At 46.7% G+C, this 20,920-nt stretch overlaps 1 protein-coding gene across 4 annotated transcripts; it reads right to left on the bottom strand.

The window, feature by feature from the left end:
• Nucleotides 1–562: 562 nt before the first annotated feature.
• Nucleotides 563–20,129, bottom strand: LOC133381178 (zinc finger protein 883-like). Of its 4 annotated transcripts, none has more exons than XM_061619868.1 (9): nt 20,016–20,129; nt 18,830–18,954; nt 16,539–16,601; nt 15,164–15,367; nt 10,617–10,639; nt 8,437–8,549; nt 5,116–5,148; nt 3,841–3,900; nt 563–2,410 (listed from the first exon to the last, which is right to left on the bottom strand). In XM_061619868.1, the coding sequence occupies exons 2-9, from the start codon at nt 18,851–18,853 to the stop codon at nt 1,023–1,025; spliced, it is 1,908 nt and encodes a 635-aa protein (XP_061475852.1). In that variant the 5' UTR covers nt 18,854–18,954; nt 20,016–20,129; the 3' UTR covers nt 563–1,022. The 4 variants fall into 4 exon arrangements, with proteins under 4 accessions (XP_061475852.1, XP_061475855.1, XP_061475853.1 ...); XM_061619871.1 differs by having other exon boundaries at nt 563–2,383; XM_061619869.1 differs by having other exon boundaries at nt 18,830–18,902; nt 20,028–20,129.
• Between the last annotated feature and the right edge of the window lie 791 nt (nt 20,130–20,920).

Here is a 20,920-nt window from a genome sequence, read left to right as displayed (position 1 = left end):
ACTGTATGTAGCATCAAAAAGGAATTTGTCTTTTCACTAGATAGAACACTTATCTGTCTCAATACACACAGCATCCTGCCATGCCTGTAATGTGCAGCTGTAACTATCTAAACTGCTAATGCATTACACTAGGAAAGATTCAATGGATCACCCTGTTTCTCTGAATATCTATTCAAAGAAACAGGGTGATCCACTGAATTATTTTCTAGTGTAATGCATTAGCAGTTTTTTTGTGTAGCAGTCTCTAGCAGTGATTGGCTGAGCTGCTCTGATGTCAAAGAGGGGTGGTTCAGGCAGGGTAGCCTGAGGTTTCACTGTTAGAGCTGCTCAGATCATTCAAAGGAGCAGGGCAGGTCAAATAGCCCAGGGAAGTTGAATCCTCTGCATCGTAATGTGGATTTTGTCTGGTCACTGGCTAAGCTGCTCTGATGTCATAGACGTATGGGTCAGGCTACAGTGGCTGTAGCAACCATTGACTGCTCTGATCCTAGAGAGGACAGGATAAACAGCCCAGCCCAGGAAAGGAGTGTAGAAAAACAGACTAGGAAAGGAGGGGACTAGGGGCCTGAAAGCACCAGATCGAGAAAGAGGGAATGGTCTACAGCTCAGATGGGAAACCTGTGGCCCAGCAGATGTTGCTGCACATCTTCCATCTTACCTGACCACTGGCCATGCTGGCTGGGGCTGATGGAATCTAGCAGTGTCTGGAGGGCCACAGGTTCCCCATCCCTGGTCCAGAGGAAGCAGAGCAGGAATTGTCATGACTGGGAGCTGCAGAGGCGAGGCAAGCTGACATGGGCACATCCATCTGAAATAGCCAGCCAAACCCAGGTGCAGGCCACTTTCTTGAATTCAGAGCCACAGCACCAATTTTATAACATCTGGTTCCCACATGACATACTGCAACACCCATATAAAAGCCAGTTAACAACATCAACCAACCAACCAAACAAAACTCAAACAAGGATGAAGAATCTTTTTGGTAGTTTTCAACAAAAAATTCCTCATAATTGGGCTGTTCATCAGCTCTCTCCCGTGTGGATTCTCTGGTGTCTGCTAAGATCAGAGCTCCACTTGAAGCTTTTCCCACAGTCCGAGCACCTGTACGGCTTCTCTCCGGTGTGGGTCCTTTCGTGGGCAATGAGGTTAGAACTCCACTTGAAGCTTTTTCCACACAAGGAGCACTTGTAGGGCTTGTCCCCGATGTGGGTCCTCTTGTGGGACTTCAGGTTGGAACTGTTCCGGAAGCTCTTCCCACATTCCAAGCATGGGTAGAGCTTCTCCCCCATGTGGGTCCTTTCATGCGCGTTCAGACTCGGCCTCTGGCTGAAGCACTTCCCGCAATTTGCACACTCGTACGGTTTCTCCCCTGTGTGGTTCTGTTGGTGCGCAATGAGGTCTGGTTTCTGGCCAAAGCTTTTCCCACAGTCCAGGCACTTGAATGGCTTCTCTTCGATGTGGGTCGTCTCGTGTACTGCAAGGTGTGAGCTATGACTAAAGCTCTTGTCGCAAACCATGCATTTATAAGGCTTCGCCTCCATGTGAGTCCGTTCATGTGCAATTAGGCCTGACCTCTGGCTAAAGTTTTTACCGCAATTGAGGCATTTGTATGGTTTTTCTCCCGTGTGAGTCCTCTCGTGGACAAGGAGATCCGGCCTCCGACTGAAACTCTTCCCACAATGGAAACACTTGTAAGGCTTCTCCCCCGTGTGAGTTGTCACATGGACAATGAGATCCGAGCTCCGGCAGAAGCTTTTACCACACTCAGAGCACTTGTAAGGCTTCTCTTCCCAGTGCGTCCCTTCGTGAGCAATGAGTCCTGACCACTGGCTGAAGCCCTTCCCACAATGCGAGCATTTGAATGGCTTCTCCCCAGTGTGGGTCCTCTTGTGTGCAATGAGGTTGGAGTTCAAGCTGAAACTCTTATCGCAGTGGGAGCATTTGTACGGCCTCTCACCTGTGTGGGTTCTCTGATGGACTATGAGTCCAGATCTCTGGCAGAAGCTCTTCCCGCAGTCCAAGCACTTGTACAGCCTCTCACCTGTGTGGATTCTCTGATGTCTAATAAGTCGTGAACTCTGACTGAAGATTTTCCCACACTCTGCACACATCTTCTTCTTCTTGCTCTCTTGAGTCCTCAGCTGGACTTTGTGGCCATCAAGGTGCTTGTTGCTTCCCTCACAGGGAATAGATTTATCCTCCTCGCCCAGACAGTTCCTCTGCTCTCTTTTTGATCTATGCTGACCCTCAGAAGCTGCTTCTGGTTTAGGAGAGAGAGAAACTTCCTCCGCAATGCCTTCTGCTGTCCTGCTGTGTAGTTCCTGTTGCTTGGAATGATCTGTTGGCGGTTTCTCATCCTCCATTTTGTTCGCCTGCCCGTCTCCTGTTAGAAATAGAAGTAAGCTGGATCCTGTTATACGACGAGAGCAAAATCTGATTAATTCTGTAATTTAGATCATCTTCATGGAATTTTCCATGAAATTTTATGAAGGTTATACATGATAAATAAATAAATGATGAGTTACAAATGTTTCTATATTTGCTGCACCATGTTTTTCTATTGCCGTTCAACTTTCTGATATTATAAGTACTTTGATCAAATAAATGAAATAAAGCCCAGGGGAAAGGGCTGTAGCCCAGAGGCAAAGATAATGACAGCTGGTCCTGCCACTTCTCTTTTCAGCGCTACGCTGCCCACCATAAGAACCCAAGAAGAGCCTGGTTGCTGGAGCAGGCCAGTGGCCCATCTAGTCCAGCATCCTGTTTTCACAACGCCAGTGGGGAGCCTGCAAGCAAGAACTCTCCCCTCAAGCAGCTTCCAGCAACTGGTATTTGGAAACGTACCGCCTCTGATTATGGTAGCAGAGCAGAGCCATTACGGCTAGTAGCCATTGATAGCCTTCATGAATTTCTCTAATCCTCTTTTATAGCCATCCAAGTTGGTGGCCATCACTGCCTCCTGTGGGAGTTCCATAGTTTAACTATGCACTGTGGGAAGAAGTCCTTTCTTTTGCCTGTCCTGAATATTCAGCTTCATTGGATGTCTATGAATTCTAGTGTTACAAGAGAGGGAGAAAAACTTTTCTCTATCTGCTTTCTCCATGCCATGCATAATTTTATACCCTTCTATCAGGTCGCCTCTTACTTGCCTTTTCTCTCAAGTAAAAGTAAAAGCCCCACCATTGCCCATCCCTGTCGGCTTCCTTCCTGGCAGCACCCCCTTCCCATTCCACCACCCCCGGTAAGCAATGCAAGAGGGTGCTGCTGTGGAGACCGAGAGGAGCCCTCTCAAATCTGCTCCTGGTCCTACATGCCAAGGTTCAATCTTAGCTGTTTCCCTGACATGCTACTTTTCTAAGTACAGGGACCTGTGAATTGTTGCGTTACTGGAAGCCAATTCAGGGGTTCCCACTAGTGGAACAGGGCTCCCTGCCACCTCTCCCCGTGCCCCCCCATTCCTCCAAGATCTGCTCTGGAAGGTCAGGAGAACCCCCAGAACAGCATGCGGCAGGAGGAGAGTGGAGATAATTCCACTGGGCAAGCAAAACTGCTAGTGCCAAAATTGTTAGTACTACGTGGAATGCAACCTAAGGCTTCTGATACATGTTATACGTGGAGCCTTCGAACATACGGGCCTCAGCCCCTACATTCTGAAATTGTTCTGTCCAAGGAGGGCTAAACCGTATCTCCGAATGGGCAGCTTGGCTCTTAGTCCAATGGCTCCGGGGAGGGCGGAAGGAGTGACTTGTGTACCTGTGCCTAGACACCAGGCGGGGAACCTCCAGGCCTCAAAACTCTCCCCAGGACACCCCCCTCCCCCAGGCTATGCCCCTCACTGACCTTGCTTAACAACCACTGGCTGGAGGGCGCCCTTGAACTCAGGTGCAACTTCTCCCTTTCCTGGATGGAGGATAAAAAGAGGTGTGTGTAGAAACCAGCCTTCTGTGCAAAGGCAAAATTCGCATTCATTGCTCTGCCCGCTTGTGTGTGCTGACCCCACCCACCACTGGCATGAAGCCCCCACAAGAGAATTTGCCAGCGTCCATATGACGTCCCCCGCTATTCTGGATTTTCTTGACAGAAATCCGAACTTCCTGTTTGTTGTTGTTGTGATGTGCCTTCAAGTCGACTATGACTTATGGCGACCTGTACCCTGCAATAAACCAATTATTTCTGTCCTGATTTTTAACCCTTCTAACCTCTGTAGTGAGGATGTCTTTCCCCACTTTTTTTTTATTTATGGGCAGATAACTGGGTGAGATCTCACCGTCCATCCATGCCTCCGCCTCCGCCTCCTCCCTTACATTCATTCCTTCTTCTGGTACTGAACCAGGACATTTCCTCCTTCTAGTATCTCTAGCTGTATCACATTGCTTTTTTAAAAAAACCCTACTATTTTACAATCAAACATAAAAATTGAACGTTTAATGAATAATATTTCCACTTGAAAGCTATTTTGCAATATTATGCAACAATTCACTGAAAACATGGAATGTACCTCTGTATTAGTAAATTTTATGTACTATATGTAATAGCCCAGACAAGGGTATTTTATTTTTTAAAATGTTTCAATAAAGTTTGTTAATAATAAATAATAACAATAATACGCATCTTCTGCAGTTGAAGGAATGTCTATTTAAACACAAACCTGTGCATGTGCGTTAATTAAAAAAAAAGATAACATTTTTTGCGCTCTTCTGGAAATGCACGCAAAAAGCAAACTACAGTTATGGAGCAATCACTGTAAAGGGGTGGACTTAGGAGCGTGACAAAACGCAAAAGCAAATTAGCCCCACCCCCAAGAAACTCAAGCCTACATGTATGGATGCTTGAAAATTGGGTTTTAACAAATAAATCCGACCGCAAACAGGACATGATGTGGATCTCAAAACTATCAACTGAATATGGAAAACGTGGATTTTGAGGTTAGGTATGGATGGACCCTATGTTCCTTTGTTCCCTCTCTGCCCTGCCCCTCCACCCCCCATGATGGGCCAGCAGGGTGAGGCGGCCATCGCAGGACTGCCCCTGATTGGGAGCATGGTGCTGCCAGCATGTCATTTTTATTTTTTTGAAGGTAAAGTGGCCAGTGGGCAGGGAGGTAGGGGTGCGTACCTCCATTCCTCTTCAACTCCAGCTGTAGATTCTCTGGGGGAGGAAAGAAGAAAATGAGCATCCTGTACACATTTTTGGTTTTTCTCGTTCTCTCCCTGAGCCCCTCTAGTCTGGTGGGGTTTTTTTGGGGGGGGGGTGTCTTCTGCAACATGTCACTGAAGCAATAGTAGTGCATTCGTGGTGGATTTATACCAGACTATCCACACATCCCTCCGCTTTGTTAGCTGTTCTGTGATGCTCCCCCAGTGTTATAGCATTATTGCGATCCAGAGGGACACTCTGGGAAAGCTACGGGAAGGGCCATAGCTCAGTGGTAGGGCATCTGCCTTGCACGCAGAAGGTCCCAGATTCAATCCCTGGTATCTCCAGATAGGGCTGGGAGAGATTCCTGCCTGAAACCGTGGAGAGCCACTGCCAGCCAGTGTAGACAATATTGAGCTAGATGGACCAATGGTCTGACTCAGTATAAGGCACATGTTCCTATGTTCCTATAGCACAACAAAAGCGGGGCAAAACTAACAAATCCTGGAAGGTTTGTGGTATAAAAAGTTACAGGATTTCAGCAGGAAGTTACAGGACAAGCACTGAATGGAAATGAAGCAGTATATCTCTCAAACGTTTGGAGGCGCAAACGGTATTGAATGTGGGGTCGTGAATAGCCACCCCGATACCATCATGAGCACAAATCATCATGAAGGCACCAAAAAAAAGGGGGGGGGCTCTCTCCATACTCTTCAAATTGTTGGAAGTGTTGGGACTGCAACTCAAACTTTGGTTATGTTTGCATGGGGTTAAGACAGACAGGGAAAAGAACCTCCAAGATCCCTAGGATGTCTCACTGTCCTGTATTCTCAGTGCTGACCTACACTCAGAGCTTGGAAAAGTTACTTTTTTGAACTACAACTCCCATCAGCCCTATCCAGCGGCCATGCTGGCTGGGGCTGATGGGAGTTGTAGTTCAAAAAAGTAACTTTTCCAAGCTCTGCCTACACTTCAAAGGGTAAACCGATTCTCTTAGGGATTGCAGACCTCATTTTCCAACTTCCTTCCTTCTAAATTCTCTTGGGAAAGGGGAGAATCTTTGTCTGTCTCTCTCTCCTCCCACCCCTCAACAGCAGAGCTTGGAAAAGTTACTTTTTTGAACTACAACTCCCATAAGCCCCAGCCAGCATGGTCACTGGATTGGGCTGATGGGAGTTATAGTTCAAAAAAGTAACTTTTCCAAGCTCTGTTCAACAGCATAAGGGCAGAGACCAGGCTTGGCTTCTGTGCTTTCAACTTAGTTAATTAGAAATAGGATCTTTCCTATCAAGTATGCATTTCCTAAATAAACAGCTTGTTTTCAAGCCTAAAGTCTCAGTATGACTTAATGGAGAAACGTCTGCTGCTTCAGTAAAAATTCACACACGCACAGAAAGCTTGCTCAGACGCTGTAAGCAGACTGGCGTGGTATTGTCACGTGAAAGGTTACGTGCATGAATTAGGTGACATGTACAAATTCCTTAGAAGCGTGCCTTTTATTAGTGTGCATTTAGAGGCCTGAAACCATACTTCTTGTTGTTGTTATGTGCCTTCAAGTTGATCACGACTTATGGCAACCCTATGAATCAGCGACCTCCAGTAGCATCTGTAGCGAACAACCCTGTTCAGATCTTGTAAGTTCAGGTCTGTTTGGCCTTCCTCTTTTTCTACTCCCTGCTGTTTTTCCCAGCATTATTGTCTTTTCTAATGAATCATGTCTTCCCATTATGTGTTCAAAGTATGATAACCCCAGTTTCATCATTTTAGCGTCTAGTGATAGTTCTGGTTTAATTTGTTCTGACACCCAATTATTTATCTTTTTTGCAGTCCATGGTATCCGCAAAGCTCTCCTCCAACACCACATTTCAAATGAGTTGATTTTTCTCTTATCTGCTTTTTTCACTGTCCAACTTTCACATCCATACATAGAGATCGGGAATACCATGGTCTGAATGATCCTGACTTTAGTCTTCAGTGATACATTTTTGCATTTGAGGACCTTTTCTAGTTCCCTCATAGCTGCCCTCCCCAGTCCTAGCCTTCTGATTTCTTGACTATTGTCTCCATTTTGGTTAATGACTATACTAAGGTATTGATAATCCTTGACAAGTTCAATGTCCTCATTGTCAACTTTAAAGTTACATAAATCTTCTGTTGTCATTATTTTAGCCTTCTTGACATACAGCTGTAGTCCTGCTTTTGTGCTTTCCTCTTTAACTTTCATCAGCATTCGTTTCAAATCATTACTGGTTTCTGCTAGTAGTATGGTATCGTCTGCATATCTTAAATTATTGATATTTCTTCCTCCAATTTTGGAAACCATGCTTAGTAGCAAGCTATTATATTTGAGGCTTGAAGTAGAGCTATTAATATCAATGCCTCTTTCAGCTTTCTGTTGATTGCTAAGCTGTGGAACACAGGTTCAGTTCACAGCATGAGAACAACCCAACAGGACACTGTACAACAACACCAGATGGCTTATCAGGATATTTTTGCTACCAGAGTAAGACTATGAAAAACTGTGAGAACAGTGACTGGTAACCAACTGGAGAATATTTCTGTAGTGTGGCAGCACCCTCTCTTGGCCACGTTAAAGTCCATTTCTCAGGATGACTGAGCAAAACCAATAATCTTTTGCCTAGAAAGGGCTTGTATTGAACACAACACAGCAGACATCAGATCATGTCTCAGAGGGCTTAGAGAGCACAATCAATATGGACTCACAGGAAATCAGCAATGCTGTTATCCTATATCCTAACAGCAACCAAGGGCTGTAAATATCTGCTTTCTTAACCCTGTCTTTTAATAAATATTTTGTTAGAACTTACCAACTTTTATGTCTTCCCTTGCCTTGCCGATATCAAATGTGAATCCCCACCCAAGTGCAGCTAACCTGTGGCAAATGTCACATACAAACAGCAGCTGATGTGGTAAACCTCTTTCTCTGGACTGTACTACTTCAGATGACGTGTGGGTGGGGAGGATCATGCGGTTAAGTACTTTTACATGTTGTCGTCCAGGAATGGGGAATCTGGTAGCTTTCCAGTTCTTATTGAACTCCCAATTTCCACCAATCCCAGCCAGCATGTCGAGTGGCCAGAGGATGATGGGAGTTGTAGTCCAGCCTCATCTGGAGTGCCACTGAATCTCCACCGCTGGCACAGACAACACATAACAAAATGGAAATGTTGTTTGCTAATTTTTTAATCCTTTGTTGTTATTGTGAGCTGCTTTGAGTTCAAGGCAGTTGTTGGAAAAGTGGCACACAAGGATTAAATCAAAATCAGAATTCTTCTTCACCTTTGATCTCCAGGAGAGTTTCCAGCAAAATGGCTCTTTTGTGTGAGACGTCGCTCAGTTTCTGCTCCAGCTCCACCAAGCCTGGCTGTGATTTCAGGAAAAATGTGGCATCTCTGCGAGGAAAAGAGAGAAAAAAGTGTGCGTGTGGGGAGAGAGGTTAAGAACAAATGAACTGCCCTGCTGGGTCAAGCCAAAAGTCTATGGAGCCCTCCATCCTTCCTTTTCCCCCCGACTGCAGCCAAACAGATGCTTCCGGGAAGCCAACAGCACAACATCAAGGCATCAGCCTCTCCCCTACTTGTACCCAGTACCTGGGATTCAGAGGCAGACTGCCTCTGAACATGGAGGTGCTATTTAGCTACGATCATGACAGAGGGAAAAAGAGCCTTTCAAATATTTTGCCCCCCTTTTTTGCCAGGGTAACTTCCGCCAATTTGCTAGGACACGTGACTGAGCTGAACGGAGTCTGAAATAGGGGTCGGTCTCTCCTTGTCCTGTCCTGCCCCTCCCACAGAATGTCCTTCCTGGGGACTTACCCTGGCCTTGGCTTAGCGGGCTTTGGAGGACTCATGCCAGCATATCTCCGGCTAAGCTGGGATGAGGGTCTGCAGCTAGCGTGGGCCCAGCTGCACCCAGGCTCAGCTGCAGATCTGCCTAGTCCAAACTCTGCTCCTCCTGGAGGGTCCTGGATGTGGACTGCACCCTTCGGCTAAGAGTAAGCCTGCTAAGAGTAAGCTTCACTGAACACAATGGGACTGAGTAGATATGTAGAGGTTTGCGCTGTTCATATTTATTTATTTATTTATTTAATTACATTTCTAGACCGCCCTATAGCAGAAAGCTCTCAGGGCGGTGTATGAACACAAGCGGGACCTACAGCAAAATGTTGGCAGCGTAGAGGTTCCGTGGTAGGAGCTGAAGGCACTGGGCCATTCATGCTTTCTTTGAGGATGTTCCGTTTCGTCCCACAACTCTCTCCACACACACTTTGCGGAAGGGCTATAGCTCAGTGGTAGAGCATCCGCTTTCTGCATGCAGAAGGTCTGGGGTTCAATCCCTGACATCTCCACAAAGGGCTAGGAAAAGTTCTCTGTCTGAAACACTAGGGAGTCGCTGCCAGCCAGTGCAGATCTAGGTGGACCAATGGGTCTATCTCAGTATGACAGCTTCCTGTGCACCTAACAGCCAATTGGCATTGTGCGCCCACTGAGCATGTTCAGTCCCCATCAGACTATCTTTGGATCCCCCTCCTCAGTTTTAAGAATTTCCCCCCCTAAATATTTTCTTTACTTCTGCAGATCTTGGGCTTCCTCCAAGCCTGCTGCTGTCTAACACTTGTGGGCTAGTTTCAGCAAGGTTGGGATCCACACCTCTAGAATTTTGCTATGAGTATAAGGTCACAGCCACACTCTACATTTCAAGCAGTGTTATACCACTTTAACAGTTGTGGACCCAATGGCTTCAGACCCAAGTACCTAGAAGAGTGCCTTCCTCACTATCAAGCATATTGGTGTAATAGTTAGTGAGTGTTGGACTAGGACTCGGGAGGCCAGGGTTCAAACTCCCACTCACCCACGAAGCTCACTGGGGGTGATCTTGGGCCAGTCACTGCCTCTCAGCCTAACCTACCTCACAGGGTTGTTGTGAGGATCAAATGTGGAGAGGAGAACGATATTTGTACGCCACCTTGAGCTCCTTGGAGAAAAAGGTGAGATATAAATGCAACCATAAATAAATAAATCTCAAGGCCTAAAAACAGCAGGGGAGGCCTTGATAGTGGTGACGCCACTGCAGGCTGCCCGGCTGGCGCTGACCCATGACGCACTCTTTTCAGAATGGTTTAACAGTCAGTCTGAAACTCTGTGAGGTGCACAGGGGGCCTCCTAACAGCTCTTTGCACCCTTCACAAACTACACTGCCCAAGACTCTTTGGGGGAAGCCATGAGTGTTTAAAGTGGAATAATAGCGGAATAAATGTATGGCGCGAGTATGGCCCAGCTGATGTTCTCATGGATTATTATATATGGCTATACTATTTAGATGTGCTTATGCCACGTATCTTAATTCGGAGTATTATTTGTTTCTTATCATCAAAGTTTGAAAAATAATTGCTCCCTCTGAAACCAGCAGCTCAGAGACGACTGCAGAGAGGAGCTAGTGAAATCAAACCCAGAACTCACCTGCACCCAGTGCTGTCTAAGCCCTAAGAAGAAAGAAAAGTTAAGAAGTTAATTTTATGAAGTAGCTGGAGAAGATCTTTCTTGCCCTGCAGTGCCTCTCACGGAAGCCATTTGCACGCACCTGGAAGACCCCAAGACCTTGAGTTGGTTTCAAACGGGTTCAACTGGTGGCTGATGCCCATTGGGACTGGTACCTATGACAGGTGGGGGAGTCAGCTAAGACTGGATTAGCCCCCATCCTCCTCCCCACTGAGTTTTACAAGGGCAAAACTAGGGACTAAGGAAGAGAAGAAAGCTGACAGCTAGTTCTAAGTAAAAGGAGCACAAGGTCTAATAAAACATGATGTATTCTGAAAAAATATGCAGAAATAAATAGTGGAAAATATGGTCTATGGCTGATAGAATGCACAATAATGACCAATTTCTAATGTACATGCAATTTGTTGTTGTGTGCCTTCAGGTTGATTACGACTTATGGTGACCCTATGAATCAGTGACCTCCAAGAGCATCTCCCATGAACCACCCTGTTCAGATCTTGTAAGTTCAGGTCTGTGGCTTCCTTTATGGAATCAATCCATCTCTTGGTGGGCCTTCCTCTTTTTCTACTTCCTTCTGTTTTTCCCAGAATTATTGTCTTTTCTAGTGAATCAGTTCTTCTCATTATGTGTCCAAAGTATGATAACCTCAGTTTCATCATTTCGGCTTCTAGTGACAGTTCTGGTTTAATTTGTTCTAACACCCAATTAGTTGTCTTTTTCGCAGTCCATGGTATGCGCAAAGCTCTCCTCCAACACCAATTTACTCCCACAGATTGTGATGTAAGCTGCTTGCTGTACTGACAAGATGTACATGCACTCCCAATGACAACACAGTAATAAATTGCAAAGGTATTCTAATGCAGAAGTATAAAATGAGAAGATAAAATACACCACACATCTCAAATAATTTGCCAGACGTGTTTTGACTTGAAACAAGTCTTCTTCAGTGGCGTCTACTCGGAGACCTTCTCTTTGTGCGTGGATTCAGATAAGGCAATGCACGTGAACTAAGTTGCCGCTGCAGATATCATCTATGAAAAATACTTTACAATCCTTTCAAAATGTAGCAAGATACAAGCCCAAATGTTCTACTTATTTTTATTATTTATTTAATATTTAATTTATATCCTGCCATTCCTCCCAGCAGGAGCCCACTTCTTTCTCTTGTTTCTGCTCCTATTCTGCATTATGTTTTGTTAGACCTTGACTTTATGTGCTCATTTGTCTTTGGTTACTGGTCAAGGAAAAGGTTCTCCATGTTAGATTTGTAGTTCTAACTAAACCTGAGTGGTTTAACCAATCCATCCCTCTTCCCAGGGAATCCCAGGAATTGTAGCTGGGGGGGTGGGGAGGTCTCCTAATAACTCTCAGCACCCTTAATGACTACAGTTCCCAGGATTCTTTGGGGCAGCCATGACTGTTTTAAGTGATATAATAGTGCTTTAAGTGTATGGTGTGAATGTGGCCTTAGGTGGCTATTGCCTTGTTTTTTATTTGAAAGATCTCTGTGCCGCTTTCCACTCATTCATGTGAATGAACTGTCAGCCTTCCTGATGGCTCACCATGCCGGCTGGGGCTGCTGGGAGTTGTCTGGAGGTCCAATGGGTCCCTATCCCTGCTTCAAGCAATATAGAGAGACCATTCCAAAAGGGTAAAATTCTGAATCCCTCACGCTGTTTGGGGGAAGGGAGATTGAATCTGAGCATTCAATCTGGCATGAACAGCTTGGCTAAGCTACGCAGCATTTCATTTACGATCAGGATTTAGATCCCCAACTTGGGTGTTTATTTTCAGAGAACGGCTACCTCCAGCCCACGGGCCAACTGAATCCCAGGAGGGGTTCTAATTTGGTCTGCGAGTCTATTTTCCCCAAGCCATGCCCACTTGCCATATATGATATCAAGAGAGAGAGAGAGAGAGAGAGAGAGAGAGTGCAGGGGCGGGGAGGTGATCTTTGCAGCTGATCTTTGGCACTTGCAAACCCTCAAGCCTTTGCAGACATGGTTTGACTTCAAACCACATGGGCACAGAAGAAAACTTCACCTGATTTCATGGTAACATCGCCCCCCCCCAGTCAAAAACAGCCCATGGGGGTTGGGGAAAATCTGGATCCATTTTCCTACCCCTGCTTTAATCAATTACCAATCTTTTTAATTGACACTAAATGCGTATCTATGGGCGACGTAACATTATTTTTAGTATAAGTACTTTAAAAACAGCAAATGGGCTGAACTATTTTTGTTATTTTGTATAAGGGACAGAATTCAGACATTAAATTTAAGGCCTTGATATCTTTTTTATTATTAGCGGTGCGACAGACTGTGGTCCAAAGGTGGAAAGATCTGGAGGGTCTGGGTATTACTAGCTGGCTAAGGATGTTTGGAATATAGCATTACTGGGGGGAAATCACTCATGAATTTCATTTCTTGCCAGGAACGAGTTCAGAGGAGGGCAACGAGGATGATCAGGGGACTGGAAACAAAGCCCTGTGAGGACAGACTGAAAGAACTGAGCATGTTTAGCCTTGAGAACAGGGCTGTGCAGTCGGAGTCATAAGCAATTTTGGGTGGAGTCGGAGTCGGTAGAAATGTACCGACTCCAACTCTGGCTTCAAAATAAATTTTGATTGACAATTTTTTTAAAATATAAATTCAAAATGTCAAAGAAGCTTCCCATGAAGTCAGCTGTATTTGAGCATTTCACCATAACTCAAGATGGAAAACATTTTGTGTGTCAGTGTATGACACAGGACCCAGATGAAGACGAATGCTGTGATGCCAAGATCAGCACATATTCAGGCAGTGATAAAAATGCTCCTATGAGAGCTTCCAATTTAAAAAGACATTTACAGCCCTTTCCAGGGCTGTGGAGTTGGAAGTAATTTTGGGTGGAGTCGGAGTTGGACAGTAGAAAAATAGAGGAGTCGGAGTCGAAGGTTTGGCGTACTGACTCCACAGCCCTGCTTGAGAAGAGTGAGGGGAGATATAATAGTATTTTTCAAGTACTTGAAAGGTTGCCACACAGAGGAGGGCCAAGATCTCTCCTTGATCACTCCAGAGTGCAGGACACAGAATAATGGGCTCAAGTTGCAGGAAGCCAGATTTCGACCGAACATATAATCCCCTAACTGTTAGAGCAGTATGACAATGGAACCAATGATCTCGGGAGGTGGCGGGCTCTCCAGCACTGGAGGCATTCAAGAGGCAGCTGGACAGCCATCTGTCAGGTATGCTTTAAAATGGATTCCTGCATTGAGCAGGTGGTTGGACTCGCTGGCCTTATAGGCCCCTTCCAACTCTACTATTCTATGAAAAGAAAAAGCAGACCTTTGGTGCCACCTGGTGGAAATTTATTGAATATGCCTCCAGACATAATCTATATAGACATCTGCTGGCCACAGCAAAACACATATGGTTAGCCTAAAGAAGTTATCTTCACTTCTGTGATGTACTGTATTTTGACTCATTTTGAAATCTCCCAGGGAGGCGGGGAGGGGAGGGATTATCATTTCATCTGAGTTTAATGAATGATGTATTTTGGATTTCTGGCTCCTGGCTGCTTAAACAAGCGGCTTTTCTTCTGTATTCGTTGGATACTTATATATAAAAGACAAATGGGCCGGCACCTTCCCCCTTCGCTCTCGCATAGGAGGCAATGCTCCTTCTTTGATGGGGCCAGTTGTGACGTATACATGCAACCATCTAAACACAAAGACACGATGGATTTCATGTAAGTTCTTTTCAGAGTTTCTTGTTATATGCCTTCAAGTCGATTAAGACTTATGGCGACCCTATGAATCAGCGACCTCCAACAGCATCTGTTATAAACCACCGTGTTCAGGTCTGTGGCTTCCTTTATGGAATCAATCCATCTCTTGTTTGGCCTTCCTCTTTTTCTACTCCCTTATGTTTTTCCCAGCATGATTGTCTTTTCTAGTGAATCAGGTCTTCTCATTGTGTGTTCAAAGTATGATTTTAGCTTCTAATGATAGTTCTGGTTTAATTTGTTCTAACACCCAATTATTTGTCTTTTTCACATGCCATGGTATCTGCAAGCCTAAGTTAGCCATGTTCACTAACTTCAGGGGGCCCACTCTGAGTAGGACTAACACTGGATACAACCCTATGAGTGTTTTTTCTAGAATCATTGTTTTAGTCATCTGCACATTTAATCAATTCAGTAAATGATTAATCAATGAAAACTCATTTGATTAATTGGCTAATATTTCTTTAACCAGGTGGTGGCCCTACCTCAGAGATGGGAACCTGCGGCCTTCAGGTGCCGTTGGACTCCACCTCCCATCGGCCCCAGCCAGTGTGGCCAACAGTCAACAATGATAGGCGTTGTAGTCCAGTAGTGGCCTTTCAGATGTTGCCGGACAGCAACTCCCATCAGCCTCAGCCACCATGGCCAAAGGTCAGGGAAGACAGAGCTTGTACTCTAATAGCATCCGGAGAGCCACAGGCTCCCGCCTTTGTGCTGACTTTCCAACATCTCACTCTCCCTACCGGTAACAGCTGCTGTGCCGTTTCCTCCCTTTCCAGCTCCCTGAGGATAGTCCTGGAGAATCTGAGGACCTCGTTCCTTCTGCGGAGAATGTCGCCCTCAACGTCTTGCAGCCAGCTCAGCAGGAGCTGCTGCTGTTCATCAAGAATCTCGTGCAGCAACTTCCACTCCGCAACAATCTTCTTCCTCTCAGCTTCTATCTCTCTCTGTCAGAAGAGAAGGTGAAGGGGGGGTAGGACTTGGGAGCAGGAAACCCCACACATCAGAGAATCCCCAGGTCTGAGTGTTGGCCAGGCACTATTATTTATTCATTTATTCCATTTATACCCCGCCTTTCCTTTCATCACAGAAACCCTAGGCGGCTTACATGTGGTTCCCAGGCGGTCTCCCATCCAGGCACTGGCCAGACCTGACCCTGCTTAGCTTCAGCAGGGAGCTGGCCTCATGTGCCTTCAGACCATAGCCTGGGACCCATAGGAACCTGGCTGCCAGATCAGGCCAAAGGCCTATCTACTCTGGCATCCTGTCATCACAGTGGCCAAGCACATGTCCCAGAAGGGAACCCCAAGCAGAACCTGAGTGCAACCGATAGCCTTATCCTCCATGAATTTGTCTAATTTTCTTTTAAAGCCATCCAAGTTGGCGCCCATCACTGGTGTTTGTGGAAGCGAATTCCATAGTTTAACTATGTGCTAAGCAAAGGACTTTCTTTAGTCTGTCCTGAATCTCCCACCCTTCAGCTTCATTGGACATCACCCAAGGTCTAGTGTTATGAGGGAGAAAAACTTTCCTCTATCCACTTTCTCCATGCCACGCATAATTTTATTCACCTCGATCACGCCCCCTCTTACTCACCATTTAACTAAATGAAAAAGCCCCAAATGTTGTATAACCTTTCCCCATACAGGAGATGCTCCATCCCCTTGATCATTCCAGTTGCCCTTTTCTGAACCTTTTCCAGCTCTTATCCTTTTTGAGGGGAGGTGACCAGAACTGTACACAGTGTTCCAAGTGTGGCCGCACAATAGCTTTGTATAATGGCATTATGATATTGGCAGTTTTATTTTCATTTCTTTTCCCCATGATCCCTTGCATGGAATTCACCTTTTTCATAGCTCCCATACTCTAACGTCCCCTGCCTGAAATCCTGGAGAGCCACTCCCAGTCAGTGTAGGCAATACTGAGCTAGCTGGACCAATCTGGCCTCAGGCAGCTTGCTATGTCCCTATGTACTGGTGTAATCCACTCTGAAAGCCACTTAAGCCAGCCGCCATCACCCCATCAAGTGGCAGTGAGTTCCATACATTAATGGTGTGTTAGGTGACGTTCCTCTCTTTCTTTCTTTCTCACTCAAGCGGGTGGGTCACAAATGCCTACCAGCAGCTCTTCGCTTCTCTTTTGATCCTCAGTGTTGACATCTCCCCCTCTTGTCAGGCGAACCTGCAGCAAAAAAGGCAAAAGGGGGTCCCTTTCAAAACATTAAGAACATAAGAACATAAGAAGAGCCTGCTGGATCAGGCCAGTGGCCCATCTAGTCCAGCATCCTGTTCTCACAGTGGCCTGGGGGAAGCCCGCAAGCAGGACCCAAGCGCAAGAACACTCTCCCCTCCTGAGGCTTCCGGCAACTGGTTTTCAGAAGCATACTGCCTCTGACTAGGGTGGCAGAGCACAGCCATCACGGCTAGTAGCCATTGATAGCCCTGTCCTCCATGAATTTGTCTAATCTTCTATTAAAGCCATTCAAGCTGGTGGCCATTACTGCATCTTGTGGGAGCAAATTCCATAGTTTAACTATACGCTGAGTAAAGACGTACTTCCTTTTGTCTGTCCTGAATCTTCCAACATTCAGCTTCTTTGAATGTCCACGAGTTCTAGTATTATGAGAGAGGGAGAAGAACTTTTCTCTATCCACTTTCTCAATGCCATGCATAATTTTATACACTTCTATCATGTCTCCTCTGACCCGTCTTTTCTCTAAACTAAAATGCCCCAAATGCTGCAACCTTTCCTTGTAAGGGAGTCGCTGCATCCCCTTGTTCATTCTGGTTGCCTTCTTCTGAACCTTTTCCAACTCTATAATATCCTTTTTGAGATGAGGCGACCAGAACTGTACACAGTATTCCAAATGCGGCCGCACCATAGATTTATACAATGGCATTATGATATCGGCTGTTCTACTTTCAATACCTTTCCTAATTATCGCTAGCATGGAATTTGCCTTTTTCACAGCTGCCGCACACTGGGTCGACATTTTCATCATGCTGTCCACTACAACCCCGAGGTCTCTCTCCTGGTCAGTCACCGCCAGTTCAGACCCCATGAGCGTACATGTGAAATTCAGATTTTTTGCTCCAATATGCATAATTTTACACTTGTTTATATTGAATTGCATTTGCCATTTTTCCGCCCATTCACTCAGTTTGGAGAGGTCTTTTTGGAGCTCTTCGCAATCCCTTTTTGTTTTAACAACCCTGAACAATTTAGTGTCGTCAGCAAACTTGGCTGACATTAAAACCCCTCTCATAAAAACAGCCTAAACTAGCTACTCCAATTTGAAAAGAGACTTCTTTGTACTTCAGAGCAGAGCTGTTGGCCATTGATTTGGATTCCTGCATTGAGCAGGGGGTTGGACTCGATGGCCTTGTAGACCCCTTCCAACTCTACTATTCTATGATTCAAAGGAGCTTGTTCTCCCCTCCTCCCGCCCTATTCCTTTTTCCTCGCGTGCCACCATCTTTTTTGATTAGGAGCCCGACGGCAGGGAAACGAATTTTATGCGTCGCTCTGAGGGTCTTGCGGGCTAAAGAGTGGGGTACATAAATGCTGCAAATAAGTAATAGCATCGACTGTGCTTTTTCACAGGTGAATCGATCGCATTTAAGTACATAAGCAACTTATGTTTAAATGCATTTGCACATTCCCAGACGGGCATTTTCTTTCAACCAGAGGCAGAGCAGGAAATGGTGTCTTCCCACCCGCAAGTCAAGCCATGTAGCAATCAAAGCCCGTCAGGCCATTTTGGCACCTGAGGCAGAAAATCCTCCCCTCCTCCACCAGGGGTAAAAATATAACAATAACGTGTTAAACAACTGACCCTGAAGGACAGCCAGAACCAAGGAGCTAGGCCAATCCGCTCCAATGGCCACCTCACTCTGCCTTAAGGTGGGCCGGGGAAGCTTTCCTCAGCCCAATGGCCACATTCCCATCTGGGCAACCTTCTGAGGGCCACATGCCATTGAGGGGTTAGTCTCGACACACACTCGCACACCCTTCCCTGCCCTCCATCCGGGCCAGCAAGAAGCATGATGAGAGCTCAAAGGCACACACCAGCCAGGTAAAAACATGTAAGGAGAACATGAAACAGGGTTGGCGCAGGGAATGGCGTGACTGGGGAGGATATGTGATACGGGCAGAGTCTCGAGGACCAGGCAGAGAGGCCTGGAGGGCTGCAATTGGCCCCTGGGCCTGAAGAGCCTGGCCCCGGGCCTAACAGCAGGGTCAGCCATGCAGTTGCGAAGTGCTATGTGAAGAGGGGGCCTGAGGGGTCTCTGCTTGCCATTGGCCACCGACTGCTGGGCTCCTCGCCTTCCGCCCTACCAGTCCCAACGGGCAACCAGCCACCACGACAAAGAACGGGACGAGAGAGTTGGCACAGGTTGGCTCCCTACCTTCGTTTCCTCCGTTTCGGTCATTTTCCTTCAAGGGATGGATCTGGGGTGAAATAACCTAGGTGACCCGGATCTGCGGCAAGGGAGAGGCAGCTGGCAGGGTGTACCTTCAAAAGGGGCATTTTCTGAGCAGAGCAGAAACAGAAGGATATGGAACTGGAGGCGGCATAGGAACACGGGAAGGATTTCAGGACAGGGGCCTGTCCTCCAGCCTTATCTGGAGATGCTGAAGACTGAACCTGGGGCCTTCTGCATGCAAGGCAGGTGCTCTGTCCGCTGAGCTACAGCCCCTCAGGAACATTGGAAACTGCCTTATACTGAGTTAAGGCTATAGGTCTACCGAGCTCTGTACTGTCTACACTGATTGGCAGCAGCTCTTCAGGATTCTCTTCCAGGCTTACCTGCTGAGGATTGAACCTGGGACCTTCTGCACACAAGGCAGATGCTCTGCCGCTGAGCTACAGTCTTTATTCCTTGTAACTGTACTAAGGAAATTGGACAAAGGCCTAAAAGCACAGCATGCTGCCTTATACTGAATCAGACCACTGATTCAGCATCTTCCGGACTGACTGGCAGTAGCTTGCCAGGGTTTCAAGGTCGGAGCTTTTCCCAGCCCTACCTGGAGGCCCCGAGGATTGAACCAGGAACCTTCTGCGTGCAAGGCAGATGCCCTGCCGCTGAGCTATGGTCCTTCCCATTTGGTGGAAGCTTTCCTCTTTGTGGTGTTTTTTTTTGGGGGGGGGGAATTAGTTGCCTGGCATCAGCTTCGAAGTTTCCCAGGCTCAGTCCCGGAGAGTACGCACTCAGAAACGAGGACGAGAGGGCCTCTGCGCTTGTGCAAAGCGCACCACTGCTCAAGTCGCTAGAATGGGCACTCACATGCATTACCCCCAAGATCGGCTTGACTCGAAGGGGCCACGCAAAGCTCTATGGTCTTAAGGCAGAGAGGGGGTGGACCCCAAAGAGATGCGGGCGGCTCCAACCTAGATCAGCAAAAACACCCCCTATGTGACACGCCCATCGAGGCCTCTGGGCGCCGGGCTCTCCAAGGCGCCCCCAACAAGGCACGGCTCGGGCAAGCAACTGCGGTCGATTCAGAGCTCTCTCCCTGCCCGGTGGCTGCACTCCCCTCCCAAGCCCCTTTCCTTCCCTCCCTCGCCGGGATCAGCCCCTCCGCTTCACCCACCGGATACAGCACCTTCGGTAGGAAGCCCAGCTCCTCTCGGCGGGAGGTTGCACAAGCAGAGGGGGAGACAGAAGCTACTGCAGAAGCGGCGCGAAGCTCGTTCCTCCTTTGCGTTGAGGAATAGGAGCAAAAGAAATCCAGCCAGAGCCCCCTAGCGGCTGTTTTGTGCAACCCACGCCAGGGGTTCCCAAACTGTGGTCCACGGGTCACCAAGGGGTCCGCGAGCTTCCTTCGGGTGGTCCCCGGCCTGTCTGCAGGACATATACATATCGATTTTTCTTTGTGTTTGTATTGCTCCTTTTTAGTTCTTATCATCTTGTATTTCATTGCACTAACACTAAAACTGCAATACGGCAAAATGCCATCTCTTAGATAAGAAATAAAAGCAGCAATGCCGTACTCAATTAAAAATCACACCACATCTAGCACAGTGCATGACAATGGCCACAACAGAGAGAAAAATCATGACGTGGTCCACCAAGACCTTCAGCAATTTTCAACTGGTCCATCTCCCCCCAAGTCTGAAAAGCACTGATCTACCCACAATACTGTTTAATAAGGTATCTTGTGGATGGGCACCTTAAAGCAAGGCTGGCTCACCTTTTTGTGGTCTGAGACAAGAGGGCCCTATTCACCCTTAGTCAACTTTCCTGTGCGCATTATTATTATTATTTAAAATCCTCCTTCCGATTAGCACTAAAGCACATATATGCTCCTAGATCAGCTTGAATCTATATCCCCTGCTGTTTGTTTTGTTGATCTTTGTTGTACACACCTGCAGCTTATATGTTGAATTTTACAGCACTGGAGTCAGTGTTTCCAGTTGGTTCAGTAAACCTTAGGGTTTCCACCAGGTCTGGGCACCACTTAGGATTAAGTCCCCTTTAGTCGTTAATGTGACCAAC

Source organism: Rhineura floridana, chromosome 3 (assembly GCF_030035675.1).
Source record: "Rhineura floridana isolate rRhiFlo1 chromosome 3, rRhiFlo1.hap2, whole genome shotgun sequence".
NCBI lineage: Eukaryota > Metazoa > Chordata > Lepidosauria > Squamata > Rhineuridae > Rhineura > Rhineura floridana.
This window is presented reverse-complemented; position numbering and strand designations above follow the sequence as displayed.